Consider the following 26,226-nt stretch of genomic DNA (forward strand, 5'->3'; position numbering starts at 1 on the left):
ATGCAATGGTCACTTGGGTTAGGTAACATTGAATGAGTCAAGTCACTCCCTGAGCCCCAGGCTACGGATAGGCAAGAACTTCTTAGTTTGCTTAGCTTCTCTCTCCACCCCATTCCAACAACAATGTGATGTATCTAGATCATAGGTCCAGTCCTGAGAAAACATAAGACAAACCCCACATTGAGAGACATTCCACAAATACTTTATTGATACTCTTTAGGAGTGCCAAGGTCATGAAAAACAAGGAAAGACTGAGGAGCCATGATAGACCACAGGAGACTAAGGAGAAATCACAAATGCTACGTGGAATCTGGATAAGTTCCTGGAACAGAAATGGACAGTCATGGGAAAATGGTGAAATTTGAATGTGGTCTTTAGGTTAGCTAATAGTAGCATATCAATGTTAATTTCTTTCTTTCTTTTTTAAATAGAGACAAGGTCTCACTCTTGCTCAGGTAGGTCTTGAACTCCCCGCCTCAAGTGATCCTCCCACCTCGGCCTCCCAGAGTGCTAGGATTATAGGCGTGAGCCACTGCACGTGGACAATTTCTTTTTTTTTTTCTTTCTTTCTTTTTTTTTTTTTTGACACAGAGTCTCACTCTGTTGCCCAGGCTAGAATGCCGTGGCATTAGCATAGCTCACAGCAACCTCAAACTCCTGGGCTTAAGCAATCCTTTTGCCTCAGCCTCCTGAGTAGCTGGGACTACAGGCATGCGCCACCATGCCTGGCTAATTTTTTGATATATTTTTAGTTGTCCAGCTAATTTCTTTCTATTTTTAGTAGAGATGGGGTCTCGCTCTTGCTCAGGCTGGTCTCAAACTCCTGACCTCGAGCGATCCTCCCGCCTCGGCCTCCCAGAGTGCTAGGATTACAGGCGTTGGCCAATTTCTTGATAACTGATCGTCATATTATGATTAAGTAATATGTTAGGAGATGCCTAGTGAGAGATATAGGGAAACTACTATTTTTGCAACTTTTAAATCTAATATTAGCTCAAAATAAAACATTTATAAATTACATGTATTAAAAAATATTTTGTTATATATAGTATTGACCAAAGAAAAACAAATAAATTTATTTATTTTTTCCTTTTTCTCACTGATTATCCATGTGCTAAAACAAATAAATTTAAATAGCCTTTAAGTGAGGGATCTATAACTGTGTAAGAAGAAATGCAGCTAGTGCAACAAACAGTAAGTGGGTGGGGAGGAAAAGTCACTGCAAAGAATAAGGACAGGAAGAATAAGATAAAGCCAAAGATCAGGCAAGGCAGGTACAATTGCCAGAGGCAGACTTCAAATTTGGCTCTGAGCTTCCCAACAGCAAATGCCAAGAATGAAACAAGATTGGTTACGTGAGTCACATGTGTGTAAGAGAGAAAAATAAAAAATTTACATCCATATATGGAGTCCTGTGCAGCCCTTAGAAAATTATGTGATAGATTACTTAAGGACAGGTGAAGCTAATCATGACATATTAATGAATGCAAAATTAACAAATCATAAAGTAACTCGTAGTGTATGCAAGCAGCCAGTGGATTATGTGAATTTCTTTTTTTTTTTTTTTTTGAGACAGAATCTCTCTCTCTCTTGCCCAGGCTAGAGTGCCGTGGTGTCAGGCTAGCTCACAGCAACCTCAAACTCCTGGGCTCAAGCAATCCTTCTGCCTCAGCCTCCCAAGTAGCGGGGACTATGGGCATGCACCACCATGCCCGGCTAATTTTTTTCTATATATATTTTTAGCTGTCCAGATCATTTTTTTCTATTTTTAGGAGAGACAGGGGTCTCGCTCTTGCTCAGGCTGGTCTTGAACTCCTGAGCTCAATCTGCCTGCCTCGGCCTCCCAGAGTGCTAGGATTATAGGCGTGAGCCACCACACCCAGCCAGGAATTATGGAATGTTTAATAGCATCCTGGGCTTTTAGACGTAGAGGCCAGGAGCATCCTTCTGTTGTGACAAGCAAAAAAGTCTCCAGGTATTGCCAAATGACCCTTGTAGGGCAGGGACCATCCTTTGAGAATCACTGCTGTTGTGGAAGAGTGCAGGAACAAATCATAAATCAGGTGAGATGTGGATTAAACCAGTAATACTAGATGCAAATTGCAGCTCTACCAATTATGATCTTGGGTAAATTACCTCATTTCAGCCTTATCCAGTTTCCTCATATATAAACTAAGGATATAACACTTACCAAACAGGGCTTTGAAAAAGATCAGAAGAAATAAAACATGCAAAACACTTCGCAGAGTGCCTTATATGGTAAACACTCAATATGTGATAGCTACTAATATTGTCGAGACCATTGTTGAGACCATAAGTATTTCCTCTTGTTCTTTACTTATTCATTCAACAGTTATTTATTAACTGGTGTCTGTGTGCCAGATCTTAAGGAGCTCTACCTGAATTATTCCTCCTCCAACCCTTATCTGGTAGGGACTATTGTCATCTGTGTTTATTTTTTGTGAATAGTATTTTTTTTTTTTTTTTTGAGACAGAGTCTCACTCTGTTGCCCGGGCTAGAGTGCCGTGGCATCAGCCTTGCTCACAGCAACCTCAGACTCCTGGGCTCAAGCAATCCTCCTGCCTCAGCCTCCCAAGCAGCTGGGACTACAGGCATGTGCCACCATGCCCGGCTAATTTTTCTATATGTATTTTTATCTGTCCGTATAATTTCTTTCTATTTTTAGTAGAGACGGGGGTCTCGCTCTTGCTCAGGCTGGTCTCGAACTCCTGAGCTCAAACGATCCGCCCGCCTCAGCCTCCCAGAGGGCTAGGATTACAGGCGTGAGCCACCGCGCCCGGCCTGTGAATAGTATTTTTAATACCAGCATAATACTCCATCATAGCTATTTTTATTCCTGGCCCTGACCTCCCTTCTGAGTTCCAGACCCATATATCTACCTGGATGTCCTCCCAGGAACATTAAATTTGGCATGTTTGGCCATTTAGCCCACTGCCAAACACCTAGTAAGTCTTTCCATAAAAATGAGCTATTCCTGGTCATCGATGTTATTCTTTAGCTTCTGCTGTCGGATTCACCTCCTTTTGCTACTCCTCAGTGGGTTCCCAAAGTCACTTATTTTCTGTCAGCAGCCTTGGCCCTGGGTTTAAGGCCTGATTTGTCATCCCTGTGGGGAGCGCAGAGAAGAATCCAGCTTGGTTCTCCCACCTGCAGGGAAGAACTGAAGCAATGAAAATGGAGACACTCCCAGGGCAGGCCCACACTGCCCTAAACAATCAGTTTGGTGGGGAGAATTTGCTAGCAGTAAGCAGGCCATAAAGTTCCCACAGTAGCCTCAACCTCACTGGGTGTGCCGGCAAATGATTCCTGGGGCTTGGCTGGCGCTTCCTGGCACTGCAGGGGCCTGTGCAAAAGAGCTAGATTTATGTTATTAGCATAGTTATTGCAACAGTGTCTGATGAGTGCTCCAGAACTGTAATTCACATTTCTTGAGGCTGCAATGGGGAGAATTGAAAAGCCACAACCAGGGAAGCAGGGCAGCACAGTGGTAATACCAGTATGTGCTGGGTGGGATAGACCTGGGTTCAAGTCCTAACTTTGCTTCTGACTGTCTGGGTTATATCCCGCAAGTGGCTCTATCACGCCGAGTCTCCCTGGCGTGGGGGTGAAGCTAACACCACAGTTAACGCTAACACATGAGATTGTCTCTATTTGACCATTATGAGCTACTTAAAATATAGAATTTATTAGTTTTTTAAATACAGAAAGGTATCATTCCCCCCTCATTATAACACTTGATGGCATTAAAAAAATAAATAATACACGTCATATGGTTCGAAAATGCAAATCATACATACATTACAAAATGAAAAATGCTTTCATTGTCCCACCCTCCTTGATCTACAACTACATCAAATTTCACAGGATTCAACTTAGTGTCAGCCACCATTCTAAAGGTTTCTATGTATTCAACGTGCCTAAATTTCTCAACAACCCCATGACGTAGGTACAATCATTAATAATAATTCCCCTGAACAGCAGCAGAAGGATCTGGCGGGAAAGTACCAACTTAACAGGCCTCCACGAAGTGTTTTAAAAGTTTGGGAAACACAGAGGTCAGTATATGCAATTGATTCAGTGCCAAACATGAATATCCGCCAGATGTCTGAAACGCGATCCCCTGCGGCGCCACTAGGTCCGACGGGCAGCTCCTCACTGGACCAGAGAGGGACCCGATTCCCACGTCCTGGGACCAGCCTCTACGTGGACCCGGGAAAGGCGCGCCAGGGTCCGCCACGTCAACCAGTCCTGCTAGAAGTAGGCGTAGCCCTACAGACAAAAGCGTTCGGAGTGACTGCCGCGGTAGCCACTCAACGCCGAGCCCAGGCCCGCCTGTCCAGGCGGAGCGGAACTTCCAATTGGTGGAGTCGACCTGAAGGAGGCGGGACGGAGGGGGAAAGTCCTGCCTCCCTTTGACATTCTCAGCCAATCGGGGCGTCTGGGAGGCAGCCGCCGGGTTGGGTTGCACTGCGTGTGGGGACCTGGGAGGCCTGAGGGCGGGGCGGGGAGTAGGCCCTGGTCTGCGGGGAGGGGACACTTCCCGCGGGTGCGCGGAGCGAGGACGGTGACAGCCACGCGCGCGCGTGCGCGCCCGGCTGCCGCGCGGCCCCGCGACTGCCGTCGGCAGCTGCCGTCTAGGGTTCCCGTCTCCGGGCGTCCCCGGCGGCCCCGGCCCGAGTCCTGGAGAGCCAGATCGCTTCCGCCCCGTCGGTCCCAGCTCGCGTTCCTTCCCCGCCACCGTCAGGGCCTGTCCCCCAGCTCCCCTTTCCGCCCGGGGCAGGGTCCTCGCGGCCCATGCTGGCCGCTGGGGACCAGCGCAGCCCAGATCGCTCCCAGGCCGGCCGGCCGGCCACCATGGTGGCCCTGAGGCCTGTGCGGCTCCTCCAGGGGGGCTAACAGGCCCAGAGCGCAGGCCTTGGGGCGCCAGGGTCCCGGGCCTGAGCCCCGCACCATGGCCGGGGCCATCGCTTCTCGCATGAGCTTCAGCTCTCTCAAGAGGAAGCAGCCCAAGACGTTCACCGTGCGGATCGTCACCATGGACGCCGAGATGGAGTTCAATTGCGAGGTAACCGGCGGCGCCCCGACGGGCTGCGGCGAGGAGCCCGCGGAATCCCAGCTATGGGGCCCTGGCGCGTGTCTGACACGGACCAGGGCGCCCTCGCCGCGGTGACAGTCGAGGTGGAAGCTTGAAGGATTCGGTTTATATCATCTTCGGGGCTTAGATAGAGACGGACAAAACTAGAAGGGGCCATCTAGGCCCAAATCCGAGTGTTAAAAGATTATTGCTGCTTTTTTTCCTGAGGCTTTTGGGTTTAGCACTTCCTTAAGGTTGTGTTTTCATTCATTGTTATTGGAAGGGGCTGGAAGCTTCCCTGGTAGCAAATTCTGGATTTCAGTGTCAGGCTTAAGCTTAAACTCTAGGGAGTTTTTGTTGTTGTTGTTGTTGTTTTGTTGTTGTTGTTGTTGTTGTTTTACTTCTTTAGGTAATATTGTTATGTACCCAGGTATTAAAAGTTGCATCTTGTTTGTTGGAAAGCCTACACTTATCTCCCTTTTCCAAAGTTTATACATTCTGGAAAAAACTCTGAGGAAAGAGGGGATAATGTCTTATACTTACTTTCCATATTGTTTCCATCATGATGATAAAAGCTATCATTTGTTGAATACTTTCTAAGTGCCATACATTTGCACATTTAATCCTTACAATTCAGTGAGGTAGGTACCCCAAATCCAGTAAATGGCAAAGTGGGGATTTGAATGGAGCTTAAAGCCAATACAGTACTGCTTCTCAAGTAATATAAGTTCTTGCTACTCAGAGTGTGGTTTGTGGACAAGCAGCATTGGCAACAGTAACCTAAATCAGAGGTTGGCATACTTTTTCTGTGCTGGGCAATGTAGTAAATATTTTCAGCTTTGCAGGCTAGAGGGTTTCTGTTGGAACTACTCAAGTCTTTAACATTATAACACAAAAGCAGCCTTAGACAGGATGGACTTCCAGCATAACTGTGAGGAGCCCCACTGATCCATTCTCCTGTAAAATTAGTGAAAATTATTTTTAAAAATGCCACTCTTGGAGGCCGGGCATGGTGCCTCATGCCTGTCATCCTGGCACTCTGGCAGGCGGAGGTGGGGGGATCACTTGAGGTCAGGAGTTCAAGAGCAGCCTGAGCAAGAGTGAGACCCCGTCTCTACTAAAAAATAGAAAGAAATTAGCTGGACAACTAAAACTAGAAAAAATTAGCCGGGAGTGATGGCGCATACCTATAGTCCCAGCTACTCGGGAGGCTGAGGCAGGAGGATTGCTTGAGCCCAGGAGTTTGAGGTTGCTATGAGCCTGGCTGATGCCATGGCACTCTAGCCCAGGCAACAGAGACTCTTTTGAGATTCTTATCTCAAACAAACAAACAAACAAACAAAAGCCAGCAAGTCTTGGCCAGGCACAGTGGCTCATACCTGTAATCCCAGCATTTTGGGAGGTGGAGATGAGAGAATTGCTTGAGGCCAGGAGTTTGAGATCAGCCTGGGCAATATAGTGAGACCCCATCTCTACAAAAAAATTTAAAAAATTAGCCAGGTGTAGTGGCGCATGCCTGTAGTCCTAGCTACTTGAGAAGCTAAGGCAGGAGGATCGCTTGAGCCCAGGACTTTGAGGCTGTGGTGAGCTATGATTGTGCTTGTGCATAGCCACTGCGCTCTAGCCTAGGCAACAGTGAGAACCTGTCTCAACAACAACAAAAAATAAACTATTTAAACCTTTTAGAAATAGTACTAAGGGCAACAACAAATGAAGAAACATCTATTCAAGAAAATCTACGAAAATTCAGTAACAAAGGCAAGAAACTATGGTATTTGAACCAAGACCATTCCCTCCCTTCCTACTCCCAGCTTAGTGAGGTAGAGATTCCACGCCAGACTGCTGCAACCCTTAAGACAGGGTATCCTCTCTCCCATCTTCCAGTCAGAGGGCTTTCTTCCCAGGAAGAGCAGTACTTCAGCATTTCTTGTCCTACCCAGAGCTACTTGTTACTGAGGCTAAGTCCTGTGTGAGTGTACTTGAAAGATGGGGCTCCCTTCTTCCATCTAGTGCCTGCTTGTGGAATAGGGCTGCACCTTGGGCATGGCACACTGAGATTACTGAGGCCCCAGTTCTTGCTCCAGCCCTGGCTTATTGGTGGTGGTTCTATGGCAGGAGAGGCAAGATGAGACTTCAGGTTATTGTGTTCCCCCTGCTCCCTCCCACCAAGTGCTCAGTCCCCAGAGTGGGGGTATCTCTCAGAGAGGAGCTTGCTGTGAATCCCTCCTCCAGCTCCAGAGCCCTGCCTCATATTTTGCCTGGGAGAAACAGGTCTTAAAACACATAGTTGCTAATTTCTTCTCAATGGAAATGACTTCATTTGCAACACACTGTTGGAGAAGTTCATGCCTAAGGGCACCCTTGAGAACAGTGGAGGTTTTGGTAAGAGGCAACTGTGAGATTTATTGATTTAATAAAGATACAACCTAGACTGTAGGCCCCCTGGTTTATTGGAAGGAAATGGGGAATAAGATAGCTGGGAGGAGGCCTCTTGGGGTCAGAACAAATATCAAACGTTGAGCTTAGACCTCTGGGGTGATGATGTCCTCATTGCCCTTTTTTGATCATTACATATTGTATGCATGTGTCAAAATACCAAGGTACCCCCAAAATATGTACAACTATTATGAATCAATAAAAAACAACTTTTAAAAAGTTTGTAGCAAAGCTGGAAAAAACATGATTTTCTTAAAACAGGCACAGTTTAATTGGATGAGTTTGTAGAACAAGTTATGCCTCCCAGCATTGCTGAAAATAATTGAACAATAAGCCACAATTAGTGGAGTTTAATAACTGAGTGTGGTCAAGGAAAGAGAAGAAGAGAGCCCCATCAAAACGCTGTCATCCCAGGATGACTGTGGGCATACTCAAAGCTGCGCCTCCCCAAGGAGCAACGTCATAGGCCTTAAGACTATGTGTGGGAAATAGTTTTCACTAAAGTAATTCAGCTGGTCACTAAACAAATAAATAAGTCCTGGAGAGGGAGAGACCAGTCCCCAGAGTTGATACAGTGTATTATATTATCTAAAATGTTCAGTTTCCAACAAAAATTATGAGACATGCAAAGAAACATTGAAGTATTACCCATATACTGGGGAAAAAGCTGGCAAAAGGAATTGCCTGTGAGAGTGACCAGTGTCCGATTTAACAAAAAAAGCTTCAAACTAGCTATTATAAATGTGTTCACAGAACTAAAGGAAAGCTTGATGACAAAGAATTAAAAAAACGTATGATAAGCTATTGCATCAAATAGAGAATATCAGTAAGGAGATAGGAATTATAAAGAAGAATCAAAATTCTGGAGGTGAAAGTACAATAACTGGCCAGGTACAGTGGCTCATGCCCATAATCCTAGTATTGGCGGGCGGGAGGATCACTTGAGGCCAGGAGTTTGAGACCAGCTCTGAGCAAGAGTGAGACCCCATCTTTACTAAAAATAGAAAAAATTAGCCAGGCATGGTGGCATGCACCTGTAGTCCCAACTACCTCAGTCCCAGCTGAGGCAGGAGGATCACTTGAGCCTGGGAGTTTGAGGTTGCTGTGAGCTAGGCTTACATCATGGCACTCTAGCCTGGGCAACAGTGTGAGACTCTGTCTCAAAAAAAAAAAAAAGAAAAGAAAAAGAAAGTACAATAGCTAAATTAAATCAATAATTAATTTAATTAACAAATTAATAATTAAATTATTAGTGAATAAAACATTTACTAGAGAGACTCCATAGTAGATTTGAATTGGCAGAAGAAAGAATTAGTGAACTTGAAAATAGAGTGATAAGGATTTTGCATACTGAAGACTAGAGAGAAAAAAATGAAGAAAAATGAGGAGAGCCTCAGAGAAATATGGGAGATCATTGCAACATATGCACACTAGGAGCACCAGAGGAGAGGGGAGAAAAAGAAGCAGAAAAAATATCTGAAAAAATAATGGCTATAACTTCCTGAATTTATTGGAAAATATTAACTTATATGTTCAGAAAGCTCAGTGAATTCCAAGTGGATAAATACAGAGATCCATAAAAAGACACATCATAGTAAAAATGGTGAAGGTCAAAGAGAAGAAGAAAATCTTGAAAGCATAAAGAGAAAAATGACTTATCACTTTCAAGGGAGCCCTAATAAGAATAACAGCTAATTTCTCAGCAGAAATTATGAAGGCCTGAGGCAGTGGGATAACATATGCAAAATGCTCAAGGAAAAATCCTGTCAACTAAGAATCCTTTATCTAGCAAAGCTGGACAGAGATGAAATGGACACTTCAAAAATGAAGAGGAAATGAAGACTTTCCCAGATACACAAAAACTGAGAGAATTCGTTGCTCAAAGACCTGCGTTACAAGAGAAGTACTAAAGGAAATTCTTCAGGCTGAAAGCAAGTGACCCCAGACAGTAATTTATTCATTTATTTATTTTTAGAGATGGGGTTTCACTCTGTCGCCCAGGCTAGAGTGCACTAACACCATCATAGCTTGAGCAATCCTCCTATGTCAGCCTCCCAAGTAGCTAGGACTACAGGCACACACTGCCATGCACAATTGTGTAAATAATATGTATATAATGTACTACTGGGCTTGTAACGTATAGAAATGTAATATACATGTAATACATTTGCAAACAATGGCACAGTGGCGGTGGATGGGAGCAAATCTGTAATGGGCTAAGGAAATGACCACAGATGGTAAAATAATAACTTTAACAATGTGTTATTGGGAATGTAAGTTTAACAGATGTATATTTAATTTAATAGATATATGTATAACAATAATACCATGAAAAAGGGGGAAGGGAATTGAGCTACATAGGAATAATGTTTCTGTCTATCACTGGAATTAAGCTAATATAAATCTGAAACTGATTCTGATATGTTAGGATTATATAATAAACTCTAGAGCAACCGCTAAAAAAGAAAAATCTAAAAAAAGTGAAATAATCATAAAAAAATAAAATTAAATGTTTCATTACAAAATATTCACTTAAAGTAAGAGAAGGCCGGGTGCGGTGGCTCATGCCTGTAATCCTAGCACTCTGGGAGGCCAATGAGGGCAGATTGTTTGAACTCAGGAGTTTGAGACCAGCCTGAGCAAGAGTGAGATCCCCGTCTCTACTAAAAATAGAAAGAAATTATATGGATAGCTAAAAATATATATAGAAAAATTAGCCGGGCATGGTGGCGCATGCTTGTAGTCCCAGCTACTCGGGAGGCTGAGGCAGGAGGATTGCTTGAGCCCAGGGGTTTGAGGTTGCTGTGAGCTAGGCTGATGCCACGGCACTCTAGCCTAGGCAACAGAGTGAGACTCTGTCTCAAAAATAAATAAATAAATAAATAAAGTAAGAGAAAATAGTAAAGGAGGAATAAAGGAACAAAAAGATGTGAAACACATAGAAAAAAAGTAAAATGGCAGTTTAATGCCAAATAATTAAATAACTTCAATAAAATGGACAAATTATTGGAAAGAAATAAACTACCAAAATAGACCTATAATAAGTGAAGAGATTAAATTAGTAATAAATAAAAGCCCAGGCTCTACCCACTAGAGGCCCAGATGGCTTACCACTGAACTCCTACCAATGATTTCAAGAAGAATTGATATAATTCTTCACAAATTCTTTTTTTTTTTGAGACAGAGTCTCACTCTGTTACCCAGGCTGGAGTGCAGTGATGCTATCATAGCTCACTGCAGCCTGGAATTCCTGGGCTCAAGAGATCCTCCCACCTCAACCTCCCAAGTAGCTGGGACTACAGGTGTGCACCACCATGCCTGGCTAATTTTTAAAATTTTTTATAAAGACAGGGTCTCCCCATGTTGCCCAGGCTGGTCTCTAATTCCTGGCCTCAAGCAGTCCTCCCACCTCAGCCTCCCAAATGAATTGTACACTTTAAATGGATGAATTTTAAGGTATGTGAATTGTATCTCAATAAAACTGTTAAAAAAAAACCTGTAGAGAAAATGTAAACAGTGGGCACACCTCTGTTCTAAAAAAACTTTATTTATGGATGCAGACAAATTTGAATTTCATATAATTTTAACAACTATTGAGAATTTCTTTCTTTCTTTTTTTTTTTTTTTAAGCCAGAGTCTCGCTGTGTTGCCCAGGCTAGAGTGAGTGCCATGGCGTCAGCCTAGCTCACAGCAACCTCAAACTCTTGGGTTTAAGTGATCCTACTGCCTCAGCCTCCCCAGTAGCTGGGACTACAGGCATGCGCCACCATGCCTGGCTAATTTTTTCTATATATATATTTTAGTTGGCCAGATAATTTCTTTCTATTTTTAGTAGAGACGGGGTCTCGCTCTTGCTCAGGCTGGTCTCGAACTCCTGACCTCGAGCAATCCACCCGGCTCGGCCTCCCAGAGTGCTAGGATTACGGACGTGAGCCACCGAGCCCAGCTGAGAATTTCTTTTTAACCATTTAAAAATATAAAAATTATTCTTAGCTGTCAGACTGTGCAAGAACAGGTGGTAGATTGGATTTGTCCTGTGGGCCATAGTTTGCTGACTTCTGACCTAAGTTACTGGATGGCTGTTTGATAAATGTCGTGAGAGAGTAAGAGACTGCCCATAGGGAAAAGGGTTTTGTATGACATTTCTTCAGCCATAATTTTGCCAGGAAGAGCTCTTCTTTTTCCTTCCTTAGACAGATATCAGACTTAAAGATGATGGACAGTATCATCAGCTAGAACAAGGTTTTTCTATCTTGGCATTTTGGCTGGATAATTCTCTGTTTGGGGGAGTTGTCGTGTGCATTGTAGGATGTTTAGCAGGATCTCTGACCTCTACCCACTAGATGCCAGTAGCATCCCCCCCCCCCAGTTCTTGTGACAACGAAAAATGTCTTCAGAGGGAGGACACCCTCCCATCTCCTCTCTCTCTTTGCCCCAGGCCCCACTCCACCATGGCACTGAGAATCACTGATCTATAGGAAAGGAAAATAGTGGTGACATTCAGAGAGGCAGAATGGTATAGGGCAGAGTTTGCCAAACCTTAATGTTTACACCAATGATCTGAGGATCTTGGCAAAATGTAGATTCTGGGGTGGGAATGACAATTCTGCTTTCTAACAAGCTCCCAGGTGATGCCAATGCTGCTGGTCCGGGGACCACACTTTGAGTAGCAAAGCAGCTGTACCATAGAAAGTGCATGGGCTTTGAAATCAGACAGACCTGGGCTTGAATTACAGTTGAACTATTTCCTCCTTGGACGAGATACTTAAGCTCTCTGGAGCTTAGTTTTCACATCAGCAAAAGGGGACTAATAATACTGACCCTGTAGAATTGCTATGAGGATTCTTGAAATGCATAGTGCCTGGCAGAAGGGAAGAAATAGAAGGGACTATAACTGGCCTAAAGAAGGAGGTTCCGATCACCATGGGCACTGGCCTGTTGTGATTTGTCAAGCCCTCGCATCTGACTGAACCTCAGATTTCCAGTGGAAAAACCTGTTTGTAAACAATGTTCAGATATTCTGTTGAAAGTAATAGTAGTTTGATTTATGATGATAGAGCTCAGAAGAGATTAGTTTTACTCTCCTGCTCTGTTTTTATGTCACACGTTAACTGAGCAAGGTTCCGATGCTAGGAGATGGCAGATGCACTTTGAAAAAAAGAAGAGAGATGGTACTTGTGGAATTCTTGACTTTATTGAGGTCAGATGTAGGTGGCTTTTCAAGAAGGACTCAATTTCAGAACCAGTGATAGTTAATATATGAGTCATGTTACCTTATGCTAATAAGTTCAGACGTTTTTTACTGCAGAGATAAGGGAAAAAAATCTCCTTCCTGCACTACTTGCTGCAATGCACAATTGCCTTGATGCTTTGGAAGATTTTTCCACTGGAAAAATTGGTTATTTGTCATTTTGAGAAAGTGGGTGCTGAATATAATTTACCCGGAGGCTAAACAGTTATGTTATTTCTTATCTGGGCTGGAATTTTACTCTAATAATTCAATCTATCAGTAAGAGGAGCCACATATAAAAAAATTTCTCAAAATTGAATTGTGAGAGATTCCAAAACCATCTTATATTGAAGCCTTCTTCTCCTGTTGGTTGGCATCCTAAATATTTTCACATACCCAAGTGGGATTATGATTGGATTAAATACCAACATCATAGATCATTCCAGCATACAAGAAGTGGACATAGTTGTCCACAGAAGGAACTTTCAAAAGGGGAAAACAGAAAGGACAACTCCGGTATTTATTATCAAAAAGATCTTAAATCCTAGACTCCCCAAGGTTTAGGCAAATGATCCCCTCTGAGGATGTAAACTCTGAGAGGGCAGTATGGTTATTTTGTTTCATAGTTGTGCAGGGTAATAGTGCTGTACCCTGTATAAGTGCACCAAGAAATTTTGTTCTTATTTCAGAAGAAAGGCTGTCATCTACCTTTCTACCATTGGGCTCTGCCACGGGGTTTAGATGGCCTGGGTGCTGCCGCTCAGGTCTGGGACACAGACAGGCGGGGTGAATGCTGCATTCAACCTGGTGTCATATGATAATATTTGGTGTGTCCACATGGCTAACAATTGCTAAATTTTTTATTCTGAGACCCTTTCAAAGTATGTATGTACTTTGAAAAGTTAGTTATCGTTCAGACCTTGTTTCATTTTCTTTAACTTTTAAAGTCCACTTCTCTCTCTATCCCCTTCCCTTCATAGTTTAGTTTTGGAGCAGCCCATCTTTAGGACACTGGAGCATACAGGAAGATGGTAAGAGGAAGGTCCCAGCTTTCCAAGGTGCTCACGATCTAGTTAGAGAAGCAGGAAACACATGGAAAGATAAAGCAAATGAGAGTGTGTTGCTGTTGAGCAGGGAGGAGGAATCACTGTGCAGTTGGGTGAACCATGGATGTGGCTTGAGCAAAGGCAGTCGATGGGAATCCTGTGGTTTGAGGAGGGAGAGGGGGAGATATGTTTGAATTCGTAGGTTCAGGCTAGACATTGGAGGCCCATAGAGGCCAGGTGAAGGAGCTTGTATTCATCAGATGCAGAGGGGAGCTTTGAAGTTTTTACTAGGTGTGTGATTTAAAGTGGTAGGCATGCAGAATGATTTGGAATGTTTGGGGTTGGGGTGGGAAGAGGTTGGAAACAGGGAGCCCAGTTGGAAGATAAAGGCTTTGGGCCAGGTATGACATTGAAATATGAATAGCAGTGGGACTCGCTGGGGGCTGGGACAAAACTAGGCAGATGTAAGGATCCAGTGAATCCAGGGATCAGGGTCTTTTGTGAAAGGAATAAACAGAGACCTATTAGGCCCAAGATTCAGGAGATACCAAGGTCCAGAGCAAGTCCTCAGGCACCAAGGCCAGTCAGGCCAGAGGGGGTTCTGGGTCAAGTCTGGCCACAGTCAGGCTCAGGAGGCTAGCACCCTTTCTTGTGTCTGGTCCCTGCATGCAGTCAACGTGTTACTTGTGTAAGCCATTGAGAGCCCCAAACTGGTGTCTGAAGACTGGGCTTCTAGGCAGAGCTCCTCTGTCTGTCCTTGGCATATCACTTTTTCCCCCCAGGCCTCAGTTGTTAATCTGAAAAATGAGTAGAAGAACTTGATTTCGGCCAGTCACAGTGCTCACACCTGTAATCCTAGCACTCTGGGAGGCTGAGGCAGGAGGATCGCTTGAGGTCAGGAGTTCAAGACCAGCCTGAGCAAGAGTGAGACCCTATCTCTACTAAAAATAGAAAAAATTAGCCGGGCATGGTGGTATGTGCCTGTAGTCCCAGGTACTTGGGATGCTGAGGCAGGAGGATCGCTGGAGAGCAGGAATTTGAGGTTGCTGTGAGCTAGGCTGAAGTCATAGCACTCTAGCCTGGGCAACAGAGCAAGACTCTGTCTCAAAAAAAAAAAAAAAAGAACTTGATTTCAAAGGCCCTTGGCTTTAACACCCTGCTTTGGGTGATCTGGGCAGAAGAGGCTCACTGTGCTCCTCCCTCTTCCATATTTCCCTCTTAGGTAGGAAGTCATCTCAGAATTTGAGTACTTAGGTGTGAAAAAAATCTGCTAGAGGACAGGAAGAATATTGTTTAAGGAGTAAGATCTAGAGCCATTATAGAAGGAGTAAGTTGGGCTCAGAAAAAGCCCTGCCACTATTACCTGCTTTCCAAGTGATCTTGGACTTAACTCTCTAAACTTCAGTTGCTATATCTGTAAAATGAGGCAAATAAAATATCTTTCTTACAGGGTTGTTTTGAGACATGAATGAGGTAGACCTTTAAAGGCACTTGAATTTTCTCCTTTAATCATATCCTTCATTGTCTTTGAACTTTCTTCAGGTTATCCAAGCCTTTATAATTGTAGACCCTCTAAACTCTATAATTAGTCTAAATATAACGAACTTACATTATGCTATATTCCTGTTGAAAGAATCTTCTTTTTTGTAATGTGCTATATAATTGATCTCTATTTAGCTCAGTGGCCACTGTGATAGCCAGATTCTTTTCTGATTTCTGCCATGGTTAATTATTCTCCATTCTTTTGTCCCCAATGTGTCATTTTGAAATTTTTCTTTTTTCTTTGTTTTTAATGACTTCTCCAATTATTCGTGCTAGTTTTGCATTCCTGTCCAAGAACAATTTTGGCACTTGTTTATTTTTAATTTCATAAGTAAAGCATTTGAGGTTTTAAAAACCCAGAATTGAGTTTTCCCAGAGCTGCTAATCTTTTTAGCCAGCTGGTGACAAGGCTTCTCTGGTTTGTTATAGGATGATGTGTTCCGTCCTCCTGTCTGTGCTTTGTCTAATTTAGATTCTAAATACACATGTTTTAAGGCATTTTTAGCATATCAAAACTTATTACCAAACTAGTGCTGACTAGAGGGGGAAAAAAATCTTTAATCAAATCTTTTAGTCCTGCAGTGCTGACACTCAAGGTGCTTGTCCCAGTGTAGGAATCACTGTGACACCACTAGGTGGTGTCAGAGCACATCATTTCTAAAGACACTGGGCCTTTTTCCTCTTCCAACTTTCACTACTATCCTCCTTTTTGCTTCTTTGCCAAATTTGGACCTAACTTTGGAAAATTCATAAAAACTTTCTCTTATTTATGTTGCTTATGGCTTTCCCTTCCACCTTGCCAATTTTAGTCTCCTTGTTTCAGTAATTTAGAAAGTTTGACTGTCAGATAAAACTTAAAACTGAAGTCTGGAGTAATCACTAAACTTATCTGGACTGATCTGTGGTTTTAAATTCAGTAGTGCGTTTTCTTACTATCCTACTCTTAATGATTTTTAGATTAAATCAGCCTCGTAAATATGTTAACATCTTCAGCCCACAGTAGTTCTTACCCATCTACAGACATTTTTATCAGTCCAACCCATTCATGCCTATACCTTCCACTGTTGTTAAAGTCAGTGTCATTATCATTAATGACCATGAATCTTTTTTTTTTTTTTTTGAAACAGAGTCTTACTCTGTTGCCCTGGCTAGAGTGCCGTGGCGTCAGCCTAGCTCACAGCAACCTCAAACTCCTGGGCTTAAGCGATCCTACTGCCTCAGCCTCCCGAGTAGCTGGGACTACAGGCATGCGCCACCATGCCCGGCTAATTTTTCTATATATATTTTTAGCTGTCCATATAATTTCTTTCTATTTTTAGTAGAGATGGGGTCTTGCTCTTGCTCAGGCTGGTCTCGAACTCCTGAGCTCAAACAATCCTCCCGCCTCGGCCTCCCAGAGTGCTAGGATTACAGACGTGAGCCACCGCACCCGGCCAACCATGAATCTTAACCAAAAGGTCAAGCTAAGCTGGGTGCAGTGGCTCACGCCTGTAATCCCAGCACTTTGGGAGGCTGAGGCAGGAGGATCACTTGAGGCCAGGAGCTCAAGGCTGTAGTGAGCCATGATGCTGCTGCTGCTCTTTAGTCCTGACACTGTCTCAAAAAAAAAAAAGTCAAGCTAGAAACAGAATGTTTAAACTTTCTTTCCAGGCAAGAGTCTAGTACATGAGCTGGTTTACATGAATGGATTATGCTCTAGCTCTATTGTGCTGGGAGCTTTTTTGAAGGAAGGTACTTTTGCATACAAACGACAATTTTTACAACATCCAGGGCAGGTGTAATCAGTTGGGTAATACTTAGCCATGGGTTGTGTTTCATAGTCCACTACTTTTACCTGATGTTTAGGCATTTGAAATTTACCCTTGTGTCATATCTGCACTGAATTTTCTGTTTCTTGTTGGTAACACTGCAGAATTATTATTCTCAGTATTTCAAACCTTTGTAATCATTGATAATTGCTTAATATCAACAGCATGCTAGTTATTTAAAAACTATTTTTCAGCAACATTACAATTACCATTTTTGTTACATTAGAGAGTTCATTATTATATAGTCAATTCTTGATTATTAGGAGTAAGGAACATGATAGCAGAACTCCAGTAAGGGGGAAAAAATGTAAAACCACACATAAATTAAATGTTAAATGTCATATACGTCCCTGAAAATGATTTTAGAATTAATCTATAGCATGGGATGTTAAAAGAGTAAAAGAAAATTATTGTAGCAATGAAAAAAGTACTACATGGTTTATACAAAACTATCTCAAGCTCATAGACCCAGAGGGTGGTATTAATCCTGAAAGACCTCTTGATGGTTGTGGAAGCTGAGACCCAAAGAGGTTAAGTGACTTACCCAGCACAGCGGGTTTGGGTGTTTTATAGCTATTTGACAGAGCTATGATTGCTCTCATGTTGTGAGCTAAATTCCAAAGATAGAGATTGTCATCTTTGCTTTTGGGGGGACTGAATGGCTTTCATAGCACCATAATTGTAGTGTTTCTTTTTGCTTTGTCATCTGTCTGCTGACTTTAAAGCACATCTTCTTTACTCATAGCATCATAAAATCTGGGGATTGCATGGGCCGTAAGAGATTTACAGATGCAGAAACTGAGGCCCACTTGAGCTTCATGGCTTGCCCGAGCTTCATGGCTTACGTGTGGTCGAGGGAGAGAGTGGTAGGCTATAGACCTCCTCCCGGGTTCACTGCTGTTCCCATAACCCGCTCCACTTCAGCAGGAAAGATGCCAGAACCTGCAAACATAAGGTCTTTTTCTCCCCCTAAAAACTGTAATTCATTTTGTTTTGAAAGACTTATCAGAGTTTAAAAGCTCCATTTTGTGGCTTCCCAAGGTGCTGTGATTTATTTCTTACTAGTCTCTTTTGTTCTATGGAAAATTTTCTTCTTTGGTTCTTTGAGATTTAGATTTCCTTGGCAAGGTATTTTTAGAGAGAAGAAATCAGTATGTGTCACCAAAAAAGGGGGAAAATATATACCTTAAGGCCTAATTATGCAATTAGAATTTTAATAAGCAGTGTCATAAATTCTTGCTTCATTGCAATCATTACTTAGAAGACTGTTCTACTCAGAAGCCTCGTCTCTTACCATCATTATCATCAACATCATCAGCCAACCACAAGCATTTATGGAGTGTCCACAGATTATGCAGCACTTAGCCGGGTTCTGGGAGACTTCAAGTGTGTGTGAGGGTGTGTGTGTGTGTGTGTGTGTGTGTGTGCGTGCGCATGCCCTTGCCTTCAAGGAGTTTGTGATCTGCAGGATTGGAGGAAAGACAGAAAACTTGGGGAAAGACAGGCACCTTCTTTTTGCTTGCATACATGTAAAATACATGTATGACTTATGTACATGGTATTGTGCATGGCAGTGGGGCACAGCAGTGAGATAAAGGAATGGATCTTAGAAAAGTCTAGTTATGAATAAATGGAAGCACACAGGTTTGCTGACTCGTGAGGGCACAGGCTGGGTTTTAACAAGGCAGGGTAATTGGTTGAAGGAGGGAGGAAGCAATTGGTGGAGAGCCTTGAAACCAATAATTGAAATAGATTTGGCATAATAACAGCAATGATTGGAGGACTGGGAAAGGAAAATTACTTGCTGTGGTTGATTATGACAGAAACTGACAGGGCAAGAGATTAGAGTTGGGATTTTTTGCAAAGAGGAGGTTTCAGGTTTGTAAGGTCTTGCCCAAATTTAGATGAGGGGTGTAGGGTTCAGGATTCGTAGAGCAGGGGAGACGAATCCTTTTTTTTTTTTTTTTTGCTATGATCCTGTTTCTATTTGGAGGATCCCTTTTTCCCTCATGTTGAGAGATAATGGCTGAGAAAGAGTGGTGTATCCTTTAATTGTAAAAGGAAACAGCATGATAGTTTTGCGGTTTAATCATGAGACACAAGAACTGCTTTTGCGGTGTGGTGATACCATACCCTGAGTTGGGAGTGTCAGTTTTATACCCACATTACTGAACTTTTTTGTTCTCTTTGATGAATCAGAATAGATTTTAATGGAATTCATTATTCACTTACTGCACAGTAAAATTATTTTTATAAATCCTTCCATTGTGTTTATCTTGCCAGTTGAGGTATTTGGCATCTGTTTGTTTTTTTTTTTTTTTTTTTTGAGACAGAGTCTGGCTCTGTTGCCTGGGCTAGAGTGCCGTGGCGTCAGCCTAGCTCACAGCAACCTCAAACTCCTGTGCTCAAGCAATCATGCCTCAGCCTCCCGAGTAGCTGGGACTACAGGCATGTGCCACCATGCCTGGCTAATTTTTTCTCTATATATTTTTAGTTGGCCAGATAATTTCTATTTTTAGTAGAGACGGGGTCTCGCTCTTGCTCAGGCTGGTCTTGAACTCCTGACCTCGAGTAATCCTCCCGCCTCGGCCTCCCAGAGTGCTAGGATTATAGATGTGAGCTACTGCACCCGGCCAGCATCTGTTTTTTTAAACTAGACAAATAAAAATTGTATTTAGGTTTGGATCTGGTACATTAGCATGTTTAAGTTCTCAAGTCTTCTATAATGTAAATCTGTTCTCATAGGCCACCTAGGACTGCAAAAGTCAGTTATGGATACACACTGAGAGGGAGATCATATTCATACTTGGTTTTCTGTTTCTGAAGTAATGGTAACACGTGGCACATGTCTCGAGCCTGGGGAGGTGCTGTTGCTTCTGTTGCTCTATCTGTAAGGGAGCTAACCTTCTGACAATTTTTATAGCAAATGCTAGGGCAGCTTGTGAGCTAATTAGAAGAAACCCTGATCAACCAATGCCGAGTTCATCAGTTCTCTTTCATCTTCTGTGGAGTAGCCAGCCAGTCAAATAGCATTCCTTGCATGGCTAATAATCTAGCCCTCCAATATTCCTCTATGGAATACTGTTTCTCTCTTAGCTTTTTACAGATTTGAGTCTTCTCTGTAAAGCTCAAGTTTCTCTATGGGTTCTTTTTTTTTTTTGAGACAGACTTGTGTCAGAGCAAGGCCAAGCATGGTGGTATGTGCCTGTAGTCCCAGCTACTCAGGAGGCTGAGGCAGGAGGATCGCTTGAGCCCAGGAGTTTGAGGTTGCAGTGAGCTATAATCATACCACTGTACTTTAGCCCAGGAAATAGGGCTAGACCCTGTCTTTAAAAAACAAAAAACAAAAAACCAAAAAGATAGGGTCTTGTTATGTTGCCCAGGCTGGCCTCAAACTCCTGAGCTCAAGTGATCTCCCGCCTCAGCCTCCTGAGTAGCTGGGATGGCTCATGCCACTGTGCCTGGCTGCAGTTCTCTTTCTTCAAGAAAGTTGTCCTTTTTGAGCTGTGACCTTTTCCCACCAAGTGGCTAGTTTCCTACTCACCCTGCACTGTGGTATCAGCAGGTACAGGGATTCAAATTCCATTGTTGATGGCTGCATGGCCCACAAAAAGCAGTGGGAGAAACGTGGTGTTTCTTTTTTTGCCAAAGCAAAAAAGAAATGGCAGTTTCAGGGTTGAGTCTAAACCTGGCCGGTTGTAAGGTGGCTGTCAGTAGATGTTATTTGTAATGCTTCCCTGGTGAATAGACCCCAATCAGTCCTGCAGGTTATTGGCGCCAGTTGCTTCCTATAACAGAAAAGTGCCGCATTACAGCTACATTCCTGCTGCGGATCATAAGTGCTTAGTGCTATTTACTTAAAACATTCTAGGTTTGATAAATTACAAGCACTTCACTCTGGGTAAAGCTCATAAATTCAGCTCCTCCAAAAAAAAATAACAAGCTGACAGCACTTAGTCCTGTTTATAAAGTTCATACACATCTATCTTTGATACAGGCACAAGTATATATCTATGAAATAGCACTGCAGCCTGTTAAGATAACGAGAGAACAGCCACAGAGGCAAGAAGCATCGTACTTCCAGACGTTAGCCCCTCTGTTTGAAGGGCACCTTGAGGACGAGGCTGCGGAGGGGGAGCTTCCACGCAGCAGGGTCCAGATCTGTGCTCCTTCCTGCCTTTCTTCTCCCCCAAAACCAGCTCTCTTTTTCCTCCTGCAGAATGAGAGTCTGCCTCTTAGCCTTTGCATCTTCACTAGGCTGCGATGAGGCAGGGAACTGGGGTGGAGGTAGAGCAATTTGAACATTTTAGCTGAGTGGAAAGTGATGGGTTTAAATGAACATTTAATCAGAACCAAGAGCTGTTCTGTTGGCAACCTGTTCAGGAAAAATTATAAGCCCTAACAAAAAGGCCTTTGAGTAGTATGAGCACAGGGCCTGAAAGGTGTCAGAAAAGGAAATATTTTAACAAGAAAATAAACAGGAACCTCTCTTCCTAGGTTCTTGGAGCCCCGCAGGTATTGTCCCAGGTGCATCACTGCTCTGAACCAGTGACGGAACAACCTGGTTCCTGATCAGCGCGGAGAGTCAGAATTGTCACCCGCATCGGGCTGAAGCTGCACACTCAGTACTGCATTGAACATTCAGTACTGCAGATAGGATAATTATGCTGTTTGTCAGATATTAGAAAAGTGCAAAGAACATTCCTTCACTTTGCAACAGCTTGGAACCAAGCGGCAGACATGCTGTTCCCTCCGGCTGGCGTGACCTCCGTATTGTCAGCCCCTTCCCCACATCCCAGCTACCACCTGGCTTCCAACACCCAGCTCAGACAGCATCTCCTCCGGAAGGACCTCACCCCCCGGAACCCCAGACCCCAGTTGCATTCCCACAGCACCGTGTTCTGTTAGCACGTACCAGGTTGTGTTTTTGTGATCCATTTACCTGTCTTCCCTGTCAAACATGAACAGGGACAGTGTCTTGTCCTCAATTCATCATTTATTTCCTGTGCTGAACACAATGACTAGGACGTAGTGGGTGCTCAATAGAGGTTTGTCAAATGAGTGATAGTATGGTTAGCTCAATGAGAATTGATGGTGCCCTTTCTGATCTGTCATCCATCATCCTTGGTGTGAAGCAGGGCTGGGAGGCTTTAAACAGCAACACTTGAGAATCTAGGAGAGGAGGTGGGGTTAGAATTAACAATAACTACCTCTTACTGAGTATTTACTGTGGGCCAAGCACTATTTTACGTAGGCTTTTTTAAATGTAGTAATGCACTTAATCCTTAGACCAATCTGCTAAGACAGGTTCTATTTATTATCCCCGTTGCAACACACAATAAAGTTCAATAACTTGCCCAAGGTCGCATAGTGACAGTGCTAAGATTCATACTGATGGGAGGTGCCATTACTTATCTATATGCCTTTTTTATTTTTTGAGACAGGGTCTTGCTCTGTTGCCCCAGCTAGAGTGCAGTGGTGTCATCATAGCTCACTGCAACTGCCAGCTCCCGGACTCCAGCAATGCTCCTTCCTCAGCCACCTGAGCAGCTGGGACTACAGGCATGTGCCACCACTTGATAATTTTTCTATTTTGTTGTAGAAACAGGGTCTTGCTCATGCTCAGGCTGGTCTCAAACTCCGAGCCTCAAGTGATCCTCCCAGCTCAGCCTCCCAAAGTGCTAGCATTACAGGTGTGAGCCACTACTCCCAGCCTCTTTGTGCCTTTTAAACTAGTTCCTGGAAAGAATTAAGCCCTAATGTCCTTAGGCATCCATTGTATGTAACAATTTAACCTCTCTCCTGTGTTGCTAGGATGGTACTAGTTATATTCCATCCTTGGGAATGGAGAAAATAGTCACCAGATAACTGTGTTCTCTGGTTCAGATGGAAGAGGTGGAGTTCGATGGTTGACACAGAATTGGTTTTAGGTGGTAGTTTTGGACCTTTTGCAAACGCAGCAGTATTTGCCAGGCTCTGTGCTCTAGTCAAGCTGAACTCTATACTCTCATTTCCTATAAGGAACATCTGAACTCTTTTTTGCCTCTAGACCTGGGCATATGCTGTTCCCTCTGCCTGGAACATACTGCCCTGCTTGCTCCTCCTTCCCCAAGCCCAGTCTCCATTTGGCTCCTCTTTCCCACCACGAGGCAGTTTAGATGTCAGTTCTCTACTCCTCCAAGGTAGAGGTCCCTTTCCAGGGGTCCCTACAGCCCTCAAAAGTGTTGTAGTGGCCCGGGCTCCGTGGGTCACGCGGGTAATCCTAGCACTCTGGGAGGCCAAGGCGGGCGGATCATTTGAGATCAGGAGTTTGAGACCAGCCTGAGCAAGAGTGAGACCCCGTGTCTACTAAAAATAGAAAGAAATTAGCTGGACAACTAAAAATATACAGAAAAAATCAGCTGGGCATGGTGGCGCATGCCTGTAGTCCCAGCTACTTGGGAGGCTGAGGCAGGAGGATTGCTTGAGCACAGGAGTTTGAAGTTGCTGTGAGCTAGGCTGACGCCAGGGCACTCTAGCCCGGGCAACAGAGTGAGACTGTGTCTCCAAAGAAAAAAGGTGTTGTAGTGCTGAAAACCCACACCTGGAGTTGATTTTTGTGTGTGGGCTGATTATCTGTTCCCAGCTGGTTCGTGTCTTAGACCTGTGAGAGTGGAGGCTTGTGTCTTCTTCCCCATTTGTCTCCTGCACCTTGGGCCGTGCTTGGACACAATGTGTGTTCACTAAATATTTGTGGAAGACGTGGATGCCTGGGGGTGGATTTTGCTTTACGTCTTGGAGCCTTGGGTTTTTGAAGTGGTCACGTCAGTTCCTTCAGGCAGCCGTTGTTTGCCGTGTCTTGTGTGTACATACTCGCCTGGGCACTGCGGGGAGCAGAAAGATGACGAATGTTGCCCTTGTTCTGAGGTGCCCACAATCTAGGGAGACACTCAGATGACAATGAGTCACTTCACAGCACCAGCACGGTGCAGTGGATGGCAGTGATAACACTGACGACAAGCATGGCTGTGTCCCGGCAAGTCTGCCGGCACCCAGGAGGCCCTGTTCATACCCCAAGACCTCCCTTCCCCAGAGTGTCCTGAGAGCCACCCAGAGCAACTATGACCAACAACAGCTCTTTGTGAAAAAGTAGAAATCCGGCAGGTGCAGTGGCTCATGCCTGTAATCCTAGCACTCTGGGCAGCCAAGGTAGGAGGATCGCTTGAGCTCAGGAGTTCAAGACCAGCCTGAGCAAGAGTGGGACCCCGTCTCTACTAAAAATAGAAAAATTAGCCAGGTGTCGTGGCGTGCACTGACTGACTCTACTAAATGGCAGAAGCAACGTTTCTGTAGAAGTAATAGGCAAGGACCTAGGTCAGAGAAGGCTTTAAAGAACAAGTGAGAGTTAGACGAAGCAGAGAAGGAAATAAGTCTGTTTAAGAAACCAGGTTTTGCCAAGTGTGGTGGTGCATGTGTGCCTATAGTCCTAGCTACCTGGGAGGCTGAGGTGGGAGGATCACTTACGCCCAGGATTTCAAGTCCAGCCTGGGCAATGGGCAACATAGCAAGACCCTGTCTCTGCAAAAGTAAGAAAAAGAGACAGAAAAAAAAATCATGCTTTCTACAGGAAATTGCAAGTCATCTGGCAGAGTTCAAACAGCCTGGGTTCAGAAGGGGGCATGGTGGGAATGGGGTTCCATGTGGGACCAAGGCGGGCTTCAGCCAGAAACCACGGAGTCTTTGCATTCTTTGCAGACCTGCATTCTAGATGTGCTCTGACAACAGAGTAGGGAATGAGTTGAAGGAAAGGAGCCCTGGAGCAAAAAGGGCGGAAAGGAGGCCAGCCCCTGCCATAAGGAGGGCAGTGGGAGGGAGAGAAGACAGCCTGGGAAATGGGAAGGAGGCCAGAGTCGCAGAACTGGTGCCTGCACAGGGAACCAAAGGAGAAAGAAGCAAGAGGGACACCTGCGCGTCTGGCTGGAGCACCAGGTGGTTCCACTAAAGGAGAGACTGCATACAGGAGAAACAGCAAATTTGGGGGGAATAGATGAGCAATTCAGTTTTAGACAAGATAAGTTAAGCTCCCTGAGGGCACCAGGTAAAGACGTCCTGAACCTATTTGATTTAAAGCCCTAACATTATAAGATAAAATGTTCTGTCTTTAGGGTCTCACTATGTTGCTCAGGCTGGTCTTGAAGCCATCTGCCTGTCTCAGCCCCCCGAAGTACTGGGATTATAGGCATGAGCCACCACTTCTGGCCTTGATTCTTTGTGTCAAAGTTAAAAATCTAAGGTAGGGTATTCTAAATTGATGTGAAAATTTATTCACTTCTCACTTTGTCTCCACTGGGACAAAGGCATTTTTTGCATTCAACAGAGATAGTTTTGCATGCAGTAGAAGGGAATACAGGAAAAGTGCATTAATACAATATCATGTTGGCGGATTTAAACTCCTAAGTCGGGAAATTCACTCATCATTCCCTTGGCAGCTTTTGTTTCAATGCACTGCACATCCCACTTGCAGACAGCCCTTTCTTGCCAAAGTCTGGCCTGGCCGTGGCCATGAGTTACGGCAGATTGGGAATCATTACCTTGATCTTCTTGGCCCTTGGGTGTTTAACTTTTCCAAGTTAATGCCTGTTTTTTAGTGTTACATTATCGTGTAGCAAGGTAGTCATTTATAATTTATATACTATGTGCTGGCTTAAAATAGAGACAAGAGGATAATCAGCATCCTGAAGATTCTAGTTTTCCAAAATAACATTTCTTCAGTGAAGTCTGCCTGTAGGAATTAAAACCTGCCGTGAATTTAAAAACCCTTTGTCCTATTGTCAGGCTGGGAAATGGGTGTGCCCATTGTTCAGCCTTAGAAAAGGGAGAAGGAGATCATCTTTTTAAGATAAAACTCATCATTTCATTTTATTCTACTCAAAATAATCTCCAGACCTCAATCTGTGTGGCGTTCCAGGGCTCTCACTATAGCCAGAGAGGGGACAGGGGCAGAGGTTGAAGGAAGGATAGGAGAAACAGCCCCAGGGAAGGACAAAAGCTGATATGCACTTGTCTGCTGTGGTCTTGGTGTTCTTCCA

The 26,226-nt window shown here is 43.9% G+C and overlaps 1 protein-coding gene across 4 annotated transcripts in view; it reads left to right on the forward strand.

Moving 5' to 3' along the window:
- The first annotated feature begins 4,565 nt into the window (after nt 1–4,565).
- Nucleotides 4,566–26,226, forward strand: part of NF2 (NF2, moesin-ezrin-radixin like (MERLIN) tumor suppressor) — a 72,611-nt gene continuing 50,950 nt past the window's right edge. For 2 of the 4 annotated variants that reach the window (XM_045534421.1, XM_045534424.1), the window contains exon 1: nt 4,568–5,087. In XM_045534421.1, the coding sequence (XP_045390377.1) occupies nt 4,974–5,087 (114 nt within the window). In that variant the 5' untranslated portion in view covers nt 4,568–4,973. Of the gene's footprint in view, nt 5,088–26,226 lie in introns of all 4 variants that reach the window. The other 2 variants (XM_045534422.1, XM_045534423.1) reach the window with 2 other exon arrangements.

Source organism: Lemur catta, chromosome 21 (assembly GCF_020740605.2).
Source record: "Lemur catta isolate mLemCat1 chromosome 21, mLemCat1.pri, whole genome shotgun sequence".
Classification (NCBI taxonomy): domain Eukaryota; kingdom Metazoa; phylum Chordata; class Mammalia; order Primates; family Lemuridae; genus Lemur; species Lemur catta.